Source organism: Ambystoma mexicanum, chromosome 11 (assembly GCF_040938575.1).
Source record: "Ambystoma mexicanum isolate Mex_15411 chromosome 11, UKY_AmexF1_1, whole genome shotgun sequence".
NCBI lineage: Eukaryota > Metazoa > Chordata > Amphibia > Caudata > Ambystomatidae > Ambystoma > Ambystoma mexicanum.
The window spans coordinates 1,372,174,805-1,372,195,278 of record NC_090934.1 but is presented as its reverse complement, the minus strand read 5'-3'; the positions used below and the strand labels follow the sequence as shown (position 1 = coordinate 1,372,195,278).

General features: G+C 43.6%; 1 protein-coding gene across 2 annotated transcripts in view; it reads right to left on the bottom strand.

The window, feature by feature from the left end:
* The window catches only part of TRPM7 (transient receptor potential cation channel subfamily M member 7), a 2,599,208-nt gene that overhangs the window by 508,936 nt on the left and 2,069,798 nt on the right, over positions 1 to 20,474 (bottom strand). For both annotated transcript variants that reach the window (XM_069624956.1, XM_069624955.1), the window contains exon 26: positions 16,697 to 17,412. In XM_069624956.1, coding sequence (XP_069481057.1) covers positions 16,697 to 17,412 — 716 coding nt within the window. The remainder of the gene's footprint in view (positions 1 to 16,696; positions 17,413 to 20,474) is intronic.

Genomic DNA, 20,474 nt, shown 5'->3' with positions numbered 1-20,474 from the left:
ACAGCCGTGGCATCACCTTCATACAGTAAAACTCTCTACAGGGCAGAAAAGAGAATTTCCCAAATGTCTGTTCTATCAGGCACATCTGCCTTAGTGCTGCCATAGCCTTTACTTTTAAGCAATTTTGAAAGAACATTTTGGAACAAGTACTCGCTATAGAATAGCCCAGATAGTGAAGTACATTTTGACTTTTTATCCTGTTGCCCTCACATAACCATCTACATTTGGTATAACTCTTAGTCCCACTACCAGGATGAAGGATGACTGTCTTTGACGGATTGATCTTTAATTTGAGTTCATCAATAAAGGTTCCAAAAGCAATTATTAAACGCTGTAACCCAATTCTTGTTGAATCGAGCAAAAGAAAATCATCAGCGTAAGCCATCCATTTCAGACTTGTAGAGCCTAATTTGGGAGTTACCAGACCACTATGATCTAGCGCTTTACCCGCAACAGAGATCTATGGTTTGAACAAAGTAGGCGCTACCATGCACCCTTGTCTAAGAGCATTTTACGTATCTATGTCCTTAGACATTAGACCCTCAGAATTGAGCATTACCCTCATCTTGGTATTTGCATATAGGTGGATAATTAGGTGCAACAAGTCCTTTGAAATTCCCAATACTAACAACCTTTGCCACAGAATAGCACGTTCCACCAAGTCAAATTCCATTGACAAATCCATGGAGGCAACAAATACCGGTAGCACATTCTTAGACCAGGCTTTCCTTTGTAGGCATGTTAAAAGAAGCCCACCTGCCTCCTGTCTAGAATATTGTTCTCGTCAATCCACACATGTATCTGTTCTAAGACTATTGATGCAAAGATCGAGTCCGCTAAGTTTACAGGCCTATAATTCATTGGAAAAATTCCAATGCAATTTCCTTTTTTTAAAATAAGAAGCACATACGACAAGTTCCAGGTTGACTTTCAAAACCCTATGCATCTCACACCGAGCAGTGAATAAAACCGGCCCTCTATACCTATAGGACAAGCTAAAACCTAAGATCAAGCTCTGCCCTCCTTTTAGTGATACCAAACACCAACTCAGTCAAGTTAGGAGGATCATAATTCTCAGCCCTGGCCCCCTTCCTATGGAACTTTTCCACCCCACATTCGACATACCGAGGACTACCTGTAATTCCGCAAATTACTGAAAACATGGCTCTTCCATTAAAGAACCAACGGATAAAGCAAATAGAATGAATAACCACAACAAACAGAAATCCAAGGTCGCTTAAACAAGAAAATAAAAGAGCAAAGAGAGCCGGTGAAACGGATAGAGTAGATAAAACAGACAGAGTGGATGAAACGGATAGAACAGATGAAACGGACAGAGTGGATGAAACGGACAGAGTGGATGAAACGGACAGAGTGGATGAAACGGATAGAGTGGTTAGTTCGGATAGGGTGGATAGATCGGATAGAGTGGATGAAACGCATAGAATGAATAAAACAGAGTGAATGGAACGGATGGAGTAGATAGAACAGACGGAGTTGATAGAGTGGATGGAGTGGATAGAGTGGATGTAGTGGATGGAATGGATGGAGTGGATGGAGTGGATGGAACGGATGGAATGGATGGAACAGATGGAATGGATGGAACAGATGGAATGGATGGAACGGATGGGGCGGATGGAACGGATGGAGTGAATGGAACGATGGAGTAGATGGAACAGACGGAGTGAATAGAGTGGATGGAACGGACAGAGTGGATGGAATGGACGGAGTGGATGGAACGGAAGGAATGGATGAAACGGACGGAGTGGATGAAACGGATGGAGCGGATGGAACGGATGGAGCGGATGGAGCGGACGGAACGGATGTAATGGTTGGCACGGATGAAGCGGATGGCACGGACGAAGTGTGCGGAACGGTCAAAATGAACTGAACGGATGAAGCTGATCGAACAAATGAAGTGGATGGAACGGATGAAGTAGATGGAACGGATGAATAGTACAGCTTAGACTCGAAGCGGATGGAAAAGATAGAGTAGACAAAGGATGGAGTGGATGGAAAAGACGGAAAAAGAATGGAAAGGATGGAATGGATGGAAAGAATGGAACGGATTAAGTGGATGGAATGGATTGAACAGATGGAATGCATGGAACGGATGGAATGCATGGAATGCATGGAACGGATGGAACGGATGGAGTGGATGGGACAGATGAATAGATAGAACGTTTGGAGTACATGGAAAGGATGGAGTGGATGGAAAGGATGGAGTAGATTGAATGGTTGGAGTAGATTGAACGATTAGCATCGATGGAACGGATAGAGTGAATGGAACGGATGAAGAGAATGGAACGGATGAAGAGAATGGAACGGAAGAAGCGGATGGAACGGAAGAAGCGGATGGAACGGAAGAAGCGGATGGAACGGAAGAAGCGGATGAAACGGATGAAGTGGATGGAACGGATGAAGTGGATGAAATGGATGGAACGGATGAAGTGGATGAAATGGATGGAACGGATGAAATGGATGGAACGGTTGAAGGAGTTGGAACGGAAGGTGTGGATGGAACGGATGAAGTGGATGGAAGGACAGAAAAGATGGATGAAATGGATCGATGGAATCGATGTATATGAGCAGATGGAACTGATGGAACGGATGGAGTGGATGGAACGGATGGAACACATGGAATTGATGAACAGACGGAACGGATAGAGTGGATAGAACGGATGGAGTCTAAAGAACGGATGGAGTGGATAGAACGGATGGAGTGGATAGAGTGGATGCAATGAATGGAGTGAATGCAGTGGATGGAACGGATGAAGTGGATGGAACAGATGAAGCGGATGGAACGGAGGAAGAGACAGAACAGATGTCCTGCTCTCATGCTTGGTTGCATTACTGATAACCACCATATCACACCACTACGCTTACTCTCCCCTATACGCCATCATTCAACCAGAACACAGCTATGCTATGACACATTCGGCCTAGCTGTTCTCATACTAACATGACCCCACGAACACCTCATCATCCTACTAAAACACAGCTAGCTGAGCACATTCCGGCTAGCTTACGCGTCTCCTCAGGCCTAACACAGCCAGAACTCAGTCTGGGTGTCCACCCTCCAGACTGAACACATTCCTCAGCACCACACCTACCGCTATAAAGCAGCTATCATGGAACAACCACACCAGCTGCACACATATCCGGTGTGCCCACGCACCATACAACACTCTCTCTCTCTACTGACCTGAACTGCGGTTCCCGAGGGTGTTCAACCTACCAGCGCTTTGAGGTCATAACAATGGTACATAAGGCGCTATATAAGTGCCAAGTAACATAACAGTATGGAGGAAAGAACAATCTGGGGGACCCCGACAGGTTAGGGATCAAGGGTACACTACACGTCATAGTAGCGATAGTGTTACAGACACGGCCAGGTCGCCGTCCCTTTAAAAAATCTTTTTTTAAAAAGATGCAATACTCTGCGATTACCACTAGATGCCAGACTATACACACAGCATGTGATTCTAAGCAGATTCACAAGCATCGGAAACATATAATTATTTCAATTTACTATTAATACATCTTAACACAGGGGTATTAAAAATGGGTTTTACCCCAAGAGAAATGTGTACAGGACTGGTCTTCTCCTTTAATTATTTTTTAGTCAGATCAATTAACTAGTTCAGTCTGTAGATAGTTAGCATCAATGTAAAACTTAGAATATACAGTAGGTACTTAGAACCAGGGGCATATATTCGGGCATGCTACCAGTAGCATATGGGACCTGGGTGAATCTGAAAGGGTCATCAAAAGACTGAATTGAAAAATATCCTCACTTTGAACAGTCCTAGATGACCTGTTGGTATACAAATTGTACAGTGAAAGGTGTTAAGATGGATATCTAGAATCTGGCCTGGTGGTAAGATTTTAGGAGGCCACTCTAGTTATAGTGAACAAGGAACTCTGAGAAGTTAGCCAAAACCCAATCAATGTACGTGGATGAGCAGTCGGGACCTATTCACAGGAGAGTGAGAGTTGGTTGAGGGGGCTTCAATGAGTCTACACAGGATGACACACAATAATTCAATTCAGACAGCAAGTATACAACATACAGTCATCTATTATAAGCCTATGGACACACTGAAAAATGAATCCAACAGGTGGTATTGTCACTCAATCTATGATACAAATATATACATTCACCATAAATTCATGCATGCCTTAAAAGTCACTTATGCAGTAAGCAGGTTAGTAGATCAAATGCAGTAAATGATGCAACCAGGTCACAAGTACATTCCCTTACATAAGCAATCCAAACCCTAATAGGAATGCCCAAAAGTGACAAGCGCCACAACGTTTCTCCTCAGAAAGGAGTCTCTGTAGGTAAGTTGCAATTCACCTGTGTAGGTGATAGTAAAACTGTTGAATAACTTGTTTGAACTAAGGTAAGTAAATGTGTTCTTATTTTTCATGTCCCTCTACTCGGGGTCAACGACCAAAAGGTGAGTGGAATCGAATGCATGAGACAAATGTATTTGTTCTGATTTTTATCCTATGTAGGACGTTGGGCAGTCAGAGGGGGGCACACAGATGCACTGTGTTTACTTACCCCCCTGACTCTGATTTTCCCAGATTGTTGCTGGGTCCTCAATCTTCCACCGTTGGTTCCAGTGAGTGATGCCCAGGAGTTGCAGGTTCAAGGATTCTTCTGATTGGGTGCAACTGCAAGATGCAACCTCTGGTGATAAAGACATGCAAGAACACCGCTGCAGGCCTCCTCAGGACACTTCATCGGTTAGAGAAAGGCGAGTTCTAGCGTCTTTCTCCACATGCAGGCAACGACAGGCATCCTTCCACTCGCGGTCACAGAAGCTGCTCCAGGACGGGATCCCTTAATAGCGGGACACAGACTTTTGAGGAGAAGGCGACTTGTGGCATGAGCTGGCGACCACTGAAGCTCTGGGCTTGAATGCAGAATGACACTTCTGGTGAGGTAGCCCACAAGAGAGCTGTTAAGTCCACATGGTAGTCCAGGGACACTACCGAAAGCTAAGAAGGGCAGAATCCTTGAGAAGGCATTGAGACTAGTCGGTCCCACTAGTCAAGTGGTTGCAGTACCTGTTAGGGTCTTCACGTAGTCACACAGGGCTTCACCGGGCCGGACACAGGAATCTTCAGCAGGGTGCATTCTTGGCTCCATCATTGATCAAAATAAATGGCTACAAAGGTCCTCTTATATAAAATACAGGCTGGAAGCAAGTCCAAGCCCACCAATGGTAGGGATCTGCTGCATTCAAACAACCAGTGTGTGTCCAATCAGGGTCAACCACTCTTTTTACATTAATCCCACTCCTTGACTTTCTGGCACCACCGATGTGGAGTGGGACTAGACAGTCCCACCCCCTTCCTGCGACACACACACACATACAAAGGCATCACTAACACACAAAAGCAGCAGCTTTCCTGGGTAAGTGCATGACTTTATAAGGCATTTCCTGACTTGGCAAAGCAGGAAGAAGGTCAAACAACATTATGGCCAAAGAACCAAGCGATAATTTCGTGGCACAAGCCACATACACAGTAAACATGAATGTGCACACTAACAATAATGCAAACATTGTAAACATTTATTTGCTGCCACCAGCTTGTCTTTAGGCACATATAAAAGTAACCAAAAATACCATGCGTAAAAAGAAAAGAATCCCCTTTGCACTGCATTGTGGGATGCGTTATGCAGCGTTAAAAAGTACAAGAATTCAAAATGGAAACAAGGACCGATCAGTTTCCCCATAATGAGCAAAAGGCAAGGGAAGTGAACATTTCAAGACTTTATATCCCCTCAAAAAGCCAGATCATTTAAAAAAACACAGCAGAAAGAAAGGGAGTCCATAGGAACTATGAAGGGCAAGTTGTAAAAAGAGAAATCTGAAATTCATAGCATTTCCTCAACAGATCCGGTTTGGGGAAAATATGCTCTTTCTCCCATTGTATATTTGGGGAAGCGATCAGCTGAAATATATTTCACAGTGGTCAAAGGTTTTGAGCAGAAGTCTTCAGTAGATGCTGAATTCACGCTTCTCTCAACTCCTGAAATGTGTCTCAGTCCAAATATTCATCCTAAATGCATGGCTGGTTAGCTGCTGCTCATTTATCCCCTCTGTCAAACTGTGTTACCTACATTTGCAATTTAAGTTGGGGCGCGTGCTGAACAGCAGCCTCAATCGTACCTGCTTGCCAGAAATAAAGGTCTCTCTACAATGCAGGTGGATGTTTGGGCAGCTACAAACTCAGCATGAGAAAGACTTAACCACAGAAGGGGTCAGGCAAGCGCCATTACTGGAGAGGTGGGTGCACCAGAGATGTAAACCCTTGCTTGAGAAGCGAACAGCTGCATGATGTGTATGATCAGCCCCCTCCTTGAGCTTCCATTATAAATTTCTTTTGCAATATAAGCATCTATTTCATTTTTCAGTATGCCACAATCATTTAAATGGAGAGGAGTGGACAAGAAACCCTACGATAAAATAAGAAATCCATTACAGTGAATGTTCTTTTTTTCTAAGATGAAACACTACAAATACAGTAGTGCTGAAAACTAACTGACTCAGAATTGGGTAGCACTTTGGTAGTCTGGGGAACTAGTTGAGGCCTAACTCATACATTTTTTAAGTACTGTGACAAATCCCTGGATGTCGTTACTTCTGTCCTAGCGAGAGCCCCTTCTTCTCATGAGGCCAGGGAGGTGAGGCTGCTACCTGACAGTCCCCCCCTGGGGTGGTACTCCCCGGGTGGATCTCATGGGGAGGTAAGCCCCCTATGTGATTAGTGAGGACCTGGAGAGAACATGGTATTCCCATAGCCCACATAACCCAGACACCATCCTAACCCGCTCCCACCAGTACCTTCCCTAGTGTACCCATGGATCTTTGCCATGCCAGCCATGTAGGAAGTACTGAGATGAGGAAGTGTGTGGACTCTGCATGGGTCTTATATCCCTTATGTACTGAGACGAGGAAGAACCCAACTGACTCACTGGGAGTCCTTGACATCAGTACCGGGACAAGGAAGAAGTGCAGAAACATAAAGAGCACCTCTACTGAACGGTCTAGTTGTTATATGATTCCTATTGGCCGAACTACCATTAAAACAGAAGACGGAATTCCAAATTTGAGAGGCCCTCCCTGGAGATTCAAACCCTGTATTAAGGAAGGAACAGCAGAGGATGAAAAAGATAACTGTATTCAGTTACTTCGCCAGAAGGTCCATTGTGGAAAGGCTGGAGCGGGAGACAGGAGGTAGAGTAGCCAGCCGAAGGAGAAGGCTGGAGGGAAGGAACCATCTGGGGCGCACAGCCTAGCCGTAGGGAGCCGCTGCAGAGCCGCCACAGTCCCTGGAACGATCGAAGGAATTCCGTAGGCCTTAGGGAGCTGCAGCAGAGCCGCTGCAGTCCGTGGAAGGATCAGGTAACACTGAAGAGGAGAACCAAAGCCTATAAGCAACCGTAAGACACCGGTAAGCACCCAGAAGAGGGTTGGGAGAAAGAGATGGTTGTGGGGGCCACCCAAAGAGAAGCCTTTGCCAAAAAGGTCTTGGGCCCAAAGGAACACATACAAAAGGGTCTAGGAACGAGAGCGAGAGAAGCCTATGCCAAAGGGGCCTGGGACCCAAAGGAGAGCAGGAAACCAACACAAAAAGGGGTTTGGGATACCAGACAAAGAAAGAAACTAATAAGGATGGTCTGGGAGCCGTAAAAAGGGGAATGCCTGGCAGGATAGTGAACCAAGTATAACTCCTGAGGAACAAGAGGAACTGAGAAGTGTCTGGGACGCAGAGCCAATGATGAATTGCCTACGGGATCATCAGCATAGTCACAGTACCTGGCAGGGTAGTTAACCAGGTAGACGGTGAACAATGGAGGTCCAGAAGAGCATTTTGAGAAAGATCAGGGTAGTGAGACATACTCCTTGGCCTTATCAACATTGTTGAAACAGCCAAGAGAAGGGAGTCATTCTGTTGGCATCCTGAAGAGCTTGAGAAAGGTCAGGGGAAGGGCAACAACCCCCTTGGTCTCATCAACATTATTGATACAGGCAAGAGAAGGGACTCATTCTTGTGACACACAGACAAGCTTTGAGAAAGACCAGGGAAAGGGACACATACCCCTTGGTGTTGATAAACATTGTGGATGGACCCAAAACGAGGGAAGGGTTGTTTTGGCTTTGTGAAATATCTGATAAAGGCTAGGAGAAGAAAGTCTTGTCCTGGCATTGTGAGAACCATTCATACAGTAAAGAAAGTCATCCCCCTGACGCTGTGAAGATACAAGACTTTCGTTTTGTGTGTTTTGCTGGAATCCCCTCAAAGAATCTTTTTTTATTTTAAATTATCGTTATCAAACATTTTCAAATGCCAGAGCAGACACATATGAATGTAACACATATCACGTCTTGAACCAGAGACCACTCAAGGTTAGATAACCAAAATTATACAATAGTAAAACATTGAGACTTTTGATACACATCCTCGAAGAAGAACAATTTTGTTTGCTGCACTCAAAACTGAACTTTAGATTGTTGTCCAGAAGAAGGGAGCCATGCTTCTGGACCAAGAAGACCACCCCTATTTCTCAGTCGAGTTTACAGTTTAAGGGATGGAATTAGGCTTTTGACACAGGACAGTAGACTCTTTGCTTTAGATTGATATCCTGACAATTTCCTTAGTATATAGACTGATATCCTGACAATTTCCTTAGTATTAGTTGAGGCAGGGAATCCCCTCTTAGAACTAGCGTCAGATAGGGTTAGTTCTTTAATTTGCTCACTAATAAAAGTCTATAGCCAAAAGCATGCCACTTGTCAGTCTCCTACTTCTACACCCTTAGACTAGCCAGTGCATAGTTCAGTCCCTCCTAGGTTACAAGTGCTCGTAGGGAAACTGGTGAACTCAGGTCCAAAAATCCTGTCATCCGCCAAATTCCGCCTTTACAAGGATGGTCCAAGGTAACTGATCAATGCTCTTTTCCTTGGTTTTTGTACAAGTATGTTTCTTCAGTGTCATCACCAGAAGACAACTCAAAACCCACATAAAAGTTAACTTTCTCTTTATAGTACGACTTTCAACAGGTCCATGGTCCTAGGTCCTTGCTTGCCTCTTTCACTTTCTGAAAGGTAGTCTGCCTTCCAAGCGGTACATAATCCTACTGTGTCTCTGATCTGCCCTCTGGTAAATATTCAATCACAATCCCAGAGATTTATTGTGACATGCACTTCTTTCTTGCTTTTGTTGGAATTTCCTTGGTTCCTGCTGGATCAGTCAAGATTTGCATTAGTTCTCCTCATCCTGGGTCCGACTTCCCTTGTGAAGCCACTTGACAAAGTCAGACATCATTTTTTTTTTTAGCAATGTTAGACCCCAGGGGTTGTCGAGCTTCTCTTCCGGGTAATGGAAAGGGGCCTCAATGGGTCATGTGTTCAGCAATTTGTGTTAATCAGAGACTTCTCCACCACGGTCTGATGGGGGTTCTTTAGAATCTCCATCGTTCCCTGCTGTTCCTCCTATCACCTTGCTTGGCCCTTTCTCCGCCTTTCATTTCCTCTACTCTGTTCTCTCCATTGCTTCTCAGGTTCTAATCTCCTGTTTTCTCTTCAGGCCTCCCCTTTTCTGCTCTCGATCCTTTTCCCTCCTCACCCCTCTATCATGCTCTACCTCCTCATCTCTAGTACAGAGTTGCTTCTTTCTACACCTTTTCACCACTCTGCTGTGCTTTACCTTCTCCTTTCTCCCTCTATCTCATCCCCCATCACACCTGTCTTTTTCTAACATTTCCTATGCTCTTCTATCTTTCCATTTCACTACTTCAGTTCCTCTATTTCTCCTCTCCATTGTTAGGCAGAAACCTGTGCAGTTCCCTTAGGGACCACTGCAAAAGATTTAGGACTACAGGTGGTTGGCAGTAAACCCAATTGGTAGCAGTCTGTACCACCCAGATTTACCTGGTAGCTGTGGCTGAGCAGTCAGACTTCTCTCAAGATGAGTTAGGCAGTATATAGAGTATACACAATAGGTACAGAGATACAGTAGCACAAGCAACCACTGACCAGAGCTTTGGTGTAAAAGTATATCATTATTTATTTAAAGACACACTTGTAAATTACACTAGCACACAAAGAGGTAAGTAAATTCAACACAGAGTCACTATTATATATATACAACCCTAATTACGTATTAGACAAGTCTTAGTGAGAAACACCACTTATTTTCAGACACAGGTGAGCGCTTAACATAAGATGGCACTCTAATAAGTTATTTAAAAAGGGAGGGAAAAAGGCAGAGTTATGAAAGCACACAAATCTCAATACTTTTCAAAGAACCACAGTGAGGCAGGTTAGGCAAAGTCTACTGTAGAGCAAGGAAGCTCAAATGCCAGGCCCACTCTTAGAGAGAACAAGAGAAATGTGTCCAGGATCACACAATGGGGTTATGCCCAAAGAGTCTTTGTAGATAGTCACAAAAGATTGAGATCAAGTCAGGAAAAGTTAGTTAACAGGCCCCAGGCTAACTCAGGTTAGAAAGTCTGTCACCCCGAACGATCTGTCGCAAGGGAAGCCAGGCGGGACACAGTACCTGAAAATGAGAAGAACGCTCCAGCGGGGGCAGTTGTTCCTGGCAGCGGGTGCAAGTCGGTGTTTCGTCCAGGCGAAGAGGAGGTCTCGACGTGGAGGAAAGCTTAAGGTCGTTGCACTGCCAGGAAGAAACCAGCCGTGGAGTTTCCCGGTTACAAGGTACCACCCTTTTCTTTGCGGTAGTGGTAAACCGTGGTATTCTGGTTGCCGGGGTGCTTGGCACGGGCAAGGCGGCCACGAGATGGTCCAGGAAGGCGAAAAGACAGGCAAACTGGTTATCCCCACCAGTCAAAGGAAGAAGACTCTCCGGGCTGGAGATCTCCTCTGTCATCGGGAAAAGTGGTGAGACGGTTCAGCAGGGCTCCACCGGTGGTGTCGTCGTTGCAGGTCGGCTCGGCTTCTCCCTCCTCGGATTCTTTAGGTCCTGTGGCGACGTCTGAAGTTCCAGTCCCCAAAGCCCTGCTTTTATGCAGAAAACCCCCATTCATTCAGCCTAGCTGTCACTCAAACATGCTAAGTGGTGAGTTGCGACTTGAGTTGCTGAGGCAACTCAGTCCAGGGTGCCTAAACCCCCTCCCCCAGACAGAGTGGCACCACTTTTGGAGGCTTCTGTGGAGAAGCCCGCCAAAAAGTGGAACAAAGGGCTCGACTTGGGTTGGAGTCACAGAAGTGAACACAAACGCCATTTTGGAACCAAGTTTCGGCAAAAAATACCAACCGGTGAATTTATATTAATTTAATAAATGGGCGGTATGTTCGAGGCTATTTTAAGAAGTGGTAGCCTCGAACAATGGGAAAATCCCATAGGAATATATTCGCGGTCGAATATAAAAAGTAGTATCCACTGCCACCAGCCAAAACTCGGTCGGGGGGGGACTGGACAGTGCCCCCTCGAACAACAGACCCCGGGGCAATCGAATTGCCCCGACCAGTACGTCCACAATATGATGGTTTGTACTGGTTCTGTTAACAATTTAAGACTAGTAAAGCCAATGGTGACTTTACATGCCCTGAGAGACAGTAGTCAGTCCCAGGGTATGGAGTCTATGTTTGGGGGTCGCTATGACACCCCTGGGTTACAGCACGGAGGGAGCTGTGTAACCCACATACCAAAACCACATGAAGCCCTATGGGGTAAAGGACCCCATAGCCCATAAAACACATACAAAGTCAAAGGGACACCTCAAATCATGTCTAAGAGTGGGAGGAAAAGAGTCTCACTCTTAGCAGGAGAAAAAATAAACCCCAAAAATCCAGCAACGCTGCTGGGGGACTCACTAGGTTTGGGAAATTAGCCTTTACAGAGAATTCTCCCTAACATCCATCTACTCCACTCCTCGGCTCTCCTCTCTACCTTCCCGGCCCCTATGCCTCTCCTTTTCAACTCCTCACTGCACCAGCATGTCCACTCTGCAATTCTGCACACAGACACATGTCTACCAAACAGCCCCATCGTCTGTGGTGGTTTTATAGCTCTGCATGTTTCAGCTCGGGCCGTGTGATAGCATAGGTGGAATCATCTGTGAATTCAGCATACGTGTGCATTGGGATTGGTATACTTGCGCAAACTCAAACTCCCTAAGCTGAGAGGCATGATATGATATGATAGTTTATTTATATAGCGTCTATACACAATGTGTTTCAAAGCGCTTCAAGGCAAGGGAGGGAACAAGGGAAAATACAACGACATTCTTACAGGCCATGAACAGTAAGGATGTGAAATGAACTATCGTACTCGGCCTGACGACATTTCAGATAATGCAAGAGCTAAGACATAGATAAGGAAGGGAGGGGGAGAGTGGGAAGGAAATGGAAACAGACAGGCGACTACCATCCCAGGCTTGACGACATTGCTGGTAGAGCCGGAGAAAACAAAAGGTGAGGGAGAGGGGTGCAGAAAGGGAGGGAAGGAACAAAACAAGCGACTATCGTACCATGCCTGACAACGTTTCAGATAGTGCTGGAGGGAGGGGGGGCAATAAGGAGATGGGGGAGCGACAGACGAGGATGCTATCATACTAGGTCCAGGGACAATTCTGATAGAGTAAGTGCATAGAAGAAAGTAAGGGGAGGAAGGGAGGAGAAAGGAAAAGGGAGAGGGAAGGAGAGGAGAGAACAGAGATTAAGTAGTCAAAAAGAGTGGAGAAGCAAGAGGGGAGAGCGAATACAATTGCAGAAGTCAGTAGTAACACACTTACACCTGCTCCCCAGCTGCAAAGGAAGAGAGGCTGGAGGACTCCTTAAGTAGGGAAAAGAGCGGCAAGCAGGAAGGCACCAGGTGGGCGGGGCTTGCTAAGTGGTGAAAAAGAGGGGCAACCAGGAAGGCAATAGATGGGCGGGCTTAGGCCAGGTGACCTAGATCCACTTACACCTTCTCCCCAGCTGCAAAGGAAAAGAGGCTGGAGGGCTCCTTAAGTAGGGAAAAGAGCGGCAAGCAGGAAGGCACCAGGTGGGCGGGGCTTGCTAAGTGGTGAAAAAGAGCGTCAACCAGGAAGGCACCAGATGGGCGGGGCTTAGGCCAGGTGACCTAGATCCACTTACACTTGCTCCCCAGCTGCAAAGGAAAAGAGGCTGGAGGGCACCTTAAGTAGGGAAAAGAGCGGCAAGCATCAGCTAGCTTACCCCCTTGTTGCACTGCTGGGAAAGGTTACAAGACGTGTATGCCTTTTTGGATTCACTCAGTGTGCACTGCATGTTCGTGACATCCCAGGTGTTGGTCACTTCCTTTATTTCTTGTGTATGGGGCATGCCGTTTCTACTGGCTTCTGAAAAGTCCAGTAACTCTGCCCAACTCACAATTGTATTTTGCTCATTACTCCCTGCCATCTAACTCTCCAATGCCCCTTGCAGTAGACATCAAGAGTACTGTACAGTTCTCTTGCATCCAAAGTAGAGAATGGATGCACTGGAAGGTGTTATTCTAGGCCTTCAAGAAGGATCCACCACGAAGCCTGCCACTGCTTGCCGGATATTCTGTTGTATTGAGCAACTAAAGGAAAGATCTTAGAGAAGTCTGTATGCTGTGAAGAATCCTGCAAATTCCTCACTGAAACCCTGTCTAAAGTCTCCTTACAAGAAGCCAGGGAAGGCAGACGCTTCCTGATCCCAACCCTGGGGGTGGTGTACTGAGAGAGGACCACCTGGTGGAGACAAGGCCCAGGGAAGTGAGGAAATTCTGTGGGACGAGAAACAGTATTTTTCTTCTAAAAGGGAGACTCTTACTACTAGGCCAGAAGAGGTTATGGCTTACTGTCATTTTAATGTCTGCAAACCTCCTATGGAATCTAAGGTGGTAACCCCTAATGTTTTAAGACCAAAACATATTATGCCAAAAGAAGGAATCTTTTTGGTACCTAAAATTAAATGCCGTCCTCATTAGCAAAGGTACACTACAATGAATGGCGGAAATGTTGTCTTCTCTAAATCATCTACCTCTAATAAAGTTAAAACTTACAACCCCTCTGTTACAATTACTAAGGGAATTAAATCTACCCTTAAATATACTAAGTAGAAAAACCTGACTTGGATAAAGTAAACTACATGTCCCAGAATTCTATAGGGACAAGACGAAGGAGGAGGCTGAAGAGGCATGTAGATGTAGTGGTAAGGCTTTTGAGCCTAACAGCCTTTGCACAGGTCAGGTAATTGAAACCAATGGCTTACACCTGAAGTTATTTGCCAAACCTGTGACGCATAAAAGGCTGCAGCAGGAGAGGAAAGGAAGAAGAAGCTGGGACAGGAGTTGGAAGGCTGGCAGTAGAAGCAGTAGTAGCAGAGCACAAGGCTGACAATTCACAAGGAAGTGTGATCACAGAAAGGACACCGAAGCGTGGAGACAGCAGATTTCACCTGCAAGTTCTGAGAGGGTGCCAGTATTGCTGTGGATGCACCGAGTATGACTTATTGAGAGAGGAGCTTTCCCATTGTGCGCCTAGTAGCTGTAACTGTAGAGCTGTGACCTTGCTGAAGCCCGAGGCCCAGAGCAGAAGGCAAGCTGAGGGACTGAGGCATGAAGGAGACTCCCAATTAACGTGGCCAGACCCCAGACACTGGTGCTGCAGGAGGGTGTGGATCCAAAGAGTGTGCAAAGCAGCAGTAGCAGTTTAAGAAGTCTGGAAAGTTAAGTAGTCCATAACTGCAGTGTTCCTGGAGCTGGTGAGTGAAGGTCGGAGTTCAGGTTCACTTTACAAGCCTTCACGGTCATTGCTACCAGCTCAGAAGTAACTTGTGTAAGGTCTAAAGCGAGTATAAACTGTTTGGAGTTGTGGAAGCTCTTCTTAATAATGAAAAGCATCATGCACACTATTAGGAGAGCAATAGTGTTCGCCTAAGATGAAAAGCCTGTTAATTCCATTGTCAAACAATATACTGTTGCTGGAGTGGTCATTTGTCTCTCATAAAAAGGGAGGGAAAGCTCGCTATAGCCAATCCGAAAACCTTATTTTAACTTCTACAAATGATTCAAGGGTAGCCAGCATCAAAGGAAGGCTGTGTGTGACCAAATGTATTTCCTTACAGGAGCCAGAAGCCCTCTCTGTTATATTGAATAAGAAATATAATCACTGATATCTCTTTAAAGCCAAAGATATATCTGAAAGAGTGATCACGTGTACCTAAACCTTGTTTGTCTTTTAAGACTGAACCATGTAGTAGTTGAAACATTTTGTCTGGAAGTCTTGAAGTTGTTGCATTGACTAAAAGATCAAGTAAAACCCAAGCCAAGAGGTGAACCCTTTCCATAGTAAAACCAGCCATCTTAACAACTATCCATCTTGTTTACAAGGTTGGTAAAGGTCCAGTGTCCTCTTACACAAGTGTGGCATCTTTACCTAAAGTTAAACGAGTGGCAATACAGATTCAGGGCAGTTACTGGAACCAAGAAGGTGTGAACAAAGCTGGGGAAGGGAGCTGGGTGCTTGTAAAGAGAAGCAGATGTACCTAGGAGGCAGAAAGGCAGCCAGAAGAGGCGAAAAGGCTGCCCTTTTCCTGAAGTATAGGAAAGATGAGTGTCTGCCTACCTCATAGAGGTCAAAAGAGTCTTGTCTTTATATGCCTAATAATTTAATAGTACATAATTGTAGAAGGAGAAGCAGAAGTACCTGCACTGTGCTGGTGTATAAACTGTTACTGGATGTCACATTTAAGGTGGTTGCAGTATTGGTATACTGTGGAACAAAGGAGACTGTTCCAACGGTAACAGTAGCAGAAGGGTGGTTGTCAAGAGCAAAGCAACAACCCAAGAAGAAGCATCCTGACAAGTATACCATATGTACTTAAGAGGTCTTAATCAACTGTAAAGTTGTTGAAGAAGTTGTTAATCTAATCTTTGAACTGTGGCTATTAATCTTGAAAAAAGAATGCCCATGATTACCATTGGTGCTATTTTCTTGACTGAACTTGGAAGGGTATCTTTTCAACTGAAAACTGAAGATTGGTTACCAATGAATTTTTGGTAGATGAACTTTTGTATTGACTTGGAACTCATAAGAACTGGATCAAGACTTTTCCTTTCCTTTGAACATTTGGAAACTGACTGAGATATGGGGAAGGGATCTACCCAAGACTGGTTAAATGTTGTTTATGATTTTCTTTGAATGTTTTGTTGTTTAGTGTGAGGGGCAGTTTGTTTATGTTAGGAGTTATCCCCTTAGCAAGAATGTATTTGCCAATTTGTTTCTTAATAAAATGTCTGTTCTTGAGAAAAACACAAGCAGTTGTCCACCTTGCATTACTGACCCCCCACAATGCCTAAACGTGATTTTGTGTAAGGAGGACCAATACAATACTTTCAAATTATCTAAACCTGGTTGTCAACATCAGAGCCACCTGTTTAGCCTTGTAGGTACTACATATAAGAAATACGTTTAAAAAAAGTTTTTCCATCAAAATAGCTCTCCCAGAATATGATATCTAGTTAGTAGGAGAATTGCAAACACCCACGTTTACTGGTTCCTTTATAATAAAAAAAAAGAAGATTTGAGGAACTTTAAAAGTGGCCTAGAGTCTTCATTCCACAGATTTCTGATGTGGAAACAACATGATAAATTATAACTGGAAACAGGAACACAATAGGGGATGATGAGAATTTAAGGAAATAAACATGCAATACTCACCGACAAAGGCCCCAAATTCCACATTATCTTTTTCTTTAGTAGTTTTAGCATGAGCACTCTCTACTCCCTTTGCAGCGGATCGAAGCACTGGTGTGCAACTAGGTTGAGAAGGAGTACTAACAAAGAATTTAGCTGATTGGGAAGATGGACTTTGTGTGTCCTCGGTGGAAATGTCAACCTTCTGACTCTTAGTGAGGGATTTTGAGAATTCCATATCACGTACCCTATGTCGAAGTTGAGTAGGAGAATGGTCACTTGGGAATAAGGCACAGCCAGAGGATCCAGCCTCTGGCATGTTTGCTTCTTCCCTCCTGTGGATCTCTACAAGGTCCTCAACAACCCTCTTGCTTTGGGAGTCTCTTTCGTTCTGTAGTGAAATGTTGAACATAAAGGCATTGTTTGTTTCAGGACCTCCTTGAGGAAACGACCCAAAGAAATTTCCAACACTGTGTTTTTTTCTCATAGAAGATCTTAGGGGACCATCATCAACAAGATTTTGTCCCAAATGTTTTGAAATGCTTAATTCACGAGTAATTTCATTGTGAACCTTGCTAGCTTCTGAAGCCTTCTGTGCCGTTAGAGTTTTAAGAGTATCCACAGTAAGAGCAGAGAGGTCTTGCAGGTGTCCAATTTGAGAATCTAGAGAATGTAATGACCGTTTAATGTAGTTCACTCTGTCGCCAACTTCTTTTATTTGAATGCACATCTGTTCAACCCTGTGTAGATAAAGTAGAATGATTCGGTTTTGTGTTGTTAAATAACATGCGCATATCATCTTGCAAAAACTTTTGTAAATATAGGAAAAACAAAATTACTTTTAATTATGCCTGGAAAACAGAACACATTTGGTTGATGATCTTTACTCTGAGGCACTGGCTATCTCCATCAACTCTTGTCCAATCAATGTTTAACCTCTGGGACCAGCAACTTGTGTTTTTATTTTCAGAAACCACATGATAAAAAGATCTCAGGAACTACAAGTCAAAAACAGTGAAGTAATTGCTAAAGAAGTAACTTGAAATAGAGCTGAAAGAACACTACTCGATCATTTGAGGGTTGGTAGTCGTGACTAGGAGATAAACTCTGCGATTAACATTGTCTTTGATCCTGTCTCTGGCACTGCAACAATTAAACAACAGAAACACTTTGGATTGTATTACCCCTCTAACTCTACTACCACTGGTCATATGAGGGAGTCACCAATTTAATTCCAAATGCTACATGCTTGATTGCATGTAGTTTTTTGTATGAAAAGTCAGGCTGACACGTGTTTCGAGCCATTGCTCTTCTTCTGAGGCTGAATTATAAGTAACATATAAATATGATTAACCAAAATGACATAAACATTGGTATACGCATAAGCGGTCAAAACCAAAGTGCAAAACAAAGGGAACAGTTGACATAAATCCATTGTCAAATATTCAGGAAACATGTATATAAACACTGTTGTGTAATTAATGAAAACATTTACAAATGTAGCAGTAACATAAGTCAAACCAATATGGAGAAAAAAGAAAAACGGGGGACAATACAACACAAGAATAAAGAAAACAAAAGAAAGTTTAATTAGAAAGCATCCTGTTGGATATGTTGGAAAGTGGTTAAGTGGCAATGAATCCCATCAAGCGAGACACGAGTCGCTTCTGTTAACCTGTTGTGTCCTCTTCTGTTCTTGTGTATATCTCTATAAGAATGATAAAAATAATCTTACTAGCAATGGTGCAGAAATAATAACACGTTCATTCCCAACCATTGGGTCAACTCTGTATGCTGTCCGCAGAGACTGATACTTACCAATAAGTGGTTACTCTGCTGAGAAAATGCTTAGATGCCTGGTCACTAGAAAATGAATTAAGAGAATACACGTGTTTGTCTAGTATTTACAAACGGATCTGTCACTTGGGGCAGGGTGAATGAAAATGAAACGGAAATAGTAAAGATTTACCTCTAAAGCTTCGCAATTGCGGAAAGGTATCGATCTGTCTTCCAACATTAGTGGACCCATGGAAGTGTACGTAGCGGCCGATTTATATTCAATCAAGCATGATTGTGAAGCGCCACGTGAAAGCACATATAAATGGGGAGAAACAAGACATTATAGTCAAGTAGAGAGCAGCGCAATATTGCTGTATATGCTAGTATAGCGCCCATGTGTGTTGGCTAGGGACCGTATTCGAAGAGGCTTACCTGCTAAGCCTCTCGGCTTGTGTATGCGTTGTCACTGAGCCGCGTCTATCTAGTCTGCATATATTAACGTTGTAAAACATAGCGCGTTGTGTAATGAATGCAGGACAGTGCTTCGGACTCCGCCATCTTGGTTTAGTACCCGATATGGAGGGGATCCATTGCTCAACATATTCATGTCTCATTATAACGAACTGGATTAAAATACAAAAATAAAGGGACCATCTAGTGCTTAGTGGCGAAATTTAGAGTATATAATTGAATTGATGAATACATAATACTCTGCAATGGGGTAGAAATAATGTCTTCACAAAGTATGTAAACCATCGTGTGCATACATGTATGTTTTAGGGAACCTAAAAACTGCTGTCTGGTGCTGTTCGCTTGTGTGATTGATTAAAGGAAACAGTATAACTGGCTGTTTTAACTCGTTAGACACTAGTCGTCTCCCCCATTATGGGCTATAGTCTAAGGGAGGTCTGCTGTTAAAGCGTTTGTCCATATATTGAAGCAACTTAAGTCAACCTGGTGTGACTCATTGGAACACTGCCACCTGCATGATACTGATAAAAACAATCATGTTTGAATACATCTTCATTTAAGTCTTACATATGTTTGCACGATGTGCAGAGACACCGACACAGTAACCCCAATTCCACATGTACCACAGTAATTGTCAATAAATTAGGCGGTACCATATGCCTGGATTGGCTATATTTATTTAGGGGAAATACACATTGGCCACAAACAAAGCAAAACACTGTTTTTATTATATTTTTATTATCAAATATATATATATATATATATATATATATATATATATATAGTGGGTGTTATCTAGATATTGTCTAATTAAGCAGCCATTTGCACCTCGCGAATCCTAAACTGCCAACTAGTTAGATGTTTAAAAACAGCTATTATAGTTAATCTGGTAACTGTGCCTAATTGTGCTATGTCATTGGTCGGATCATACTCTTCACATATAAGACCAACAAGGACAAGATGTCATGTTGGTACATCACAGTTTGGATGGATTTCCACTGTTGGGGGATTTGATAAATACACTGAATTTTTGTGATCTGAATTAAGGCTGGAGATTGTCCTATATTGACAAATCAGTCTAGCTTCCAATTGTCTTAATTTTATTTGGGAATCAAGAATTCTATCACTGAACTACCAATGCAATTGTCTTAATTTCAATACCAGATTGCCACCTCTCTGTGGTAAAGAGACCTTGGCCATACCCACAAATTTCATATCCTCCTTATTATCCATTTGCTGGATATTCTGCCAGTGGATGGCTAGCGGATATTTGGCTTCTTGATTGGCTATTGTGGATTTGTGTTCTCTAATTCTAATTTTGAGATGTCTGATTGTACTCCCAATGTAGTGTAAACCACACACACAAATGATACAGTAAACAACAAATTTGGAATTGCAATTAAAAAATGTATCGACCTAGTGGTGTCCAAATTTTCCAAAATTCACAACCCTTGTTTCGAAAACATACATACACATAGAGCATCTTCCACATTTGTGAAATCCATTCTTCTGTGTCATATGTAACCAGGTTTGGCTACTCAGTGGATTTTTC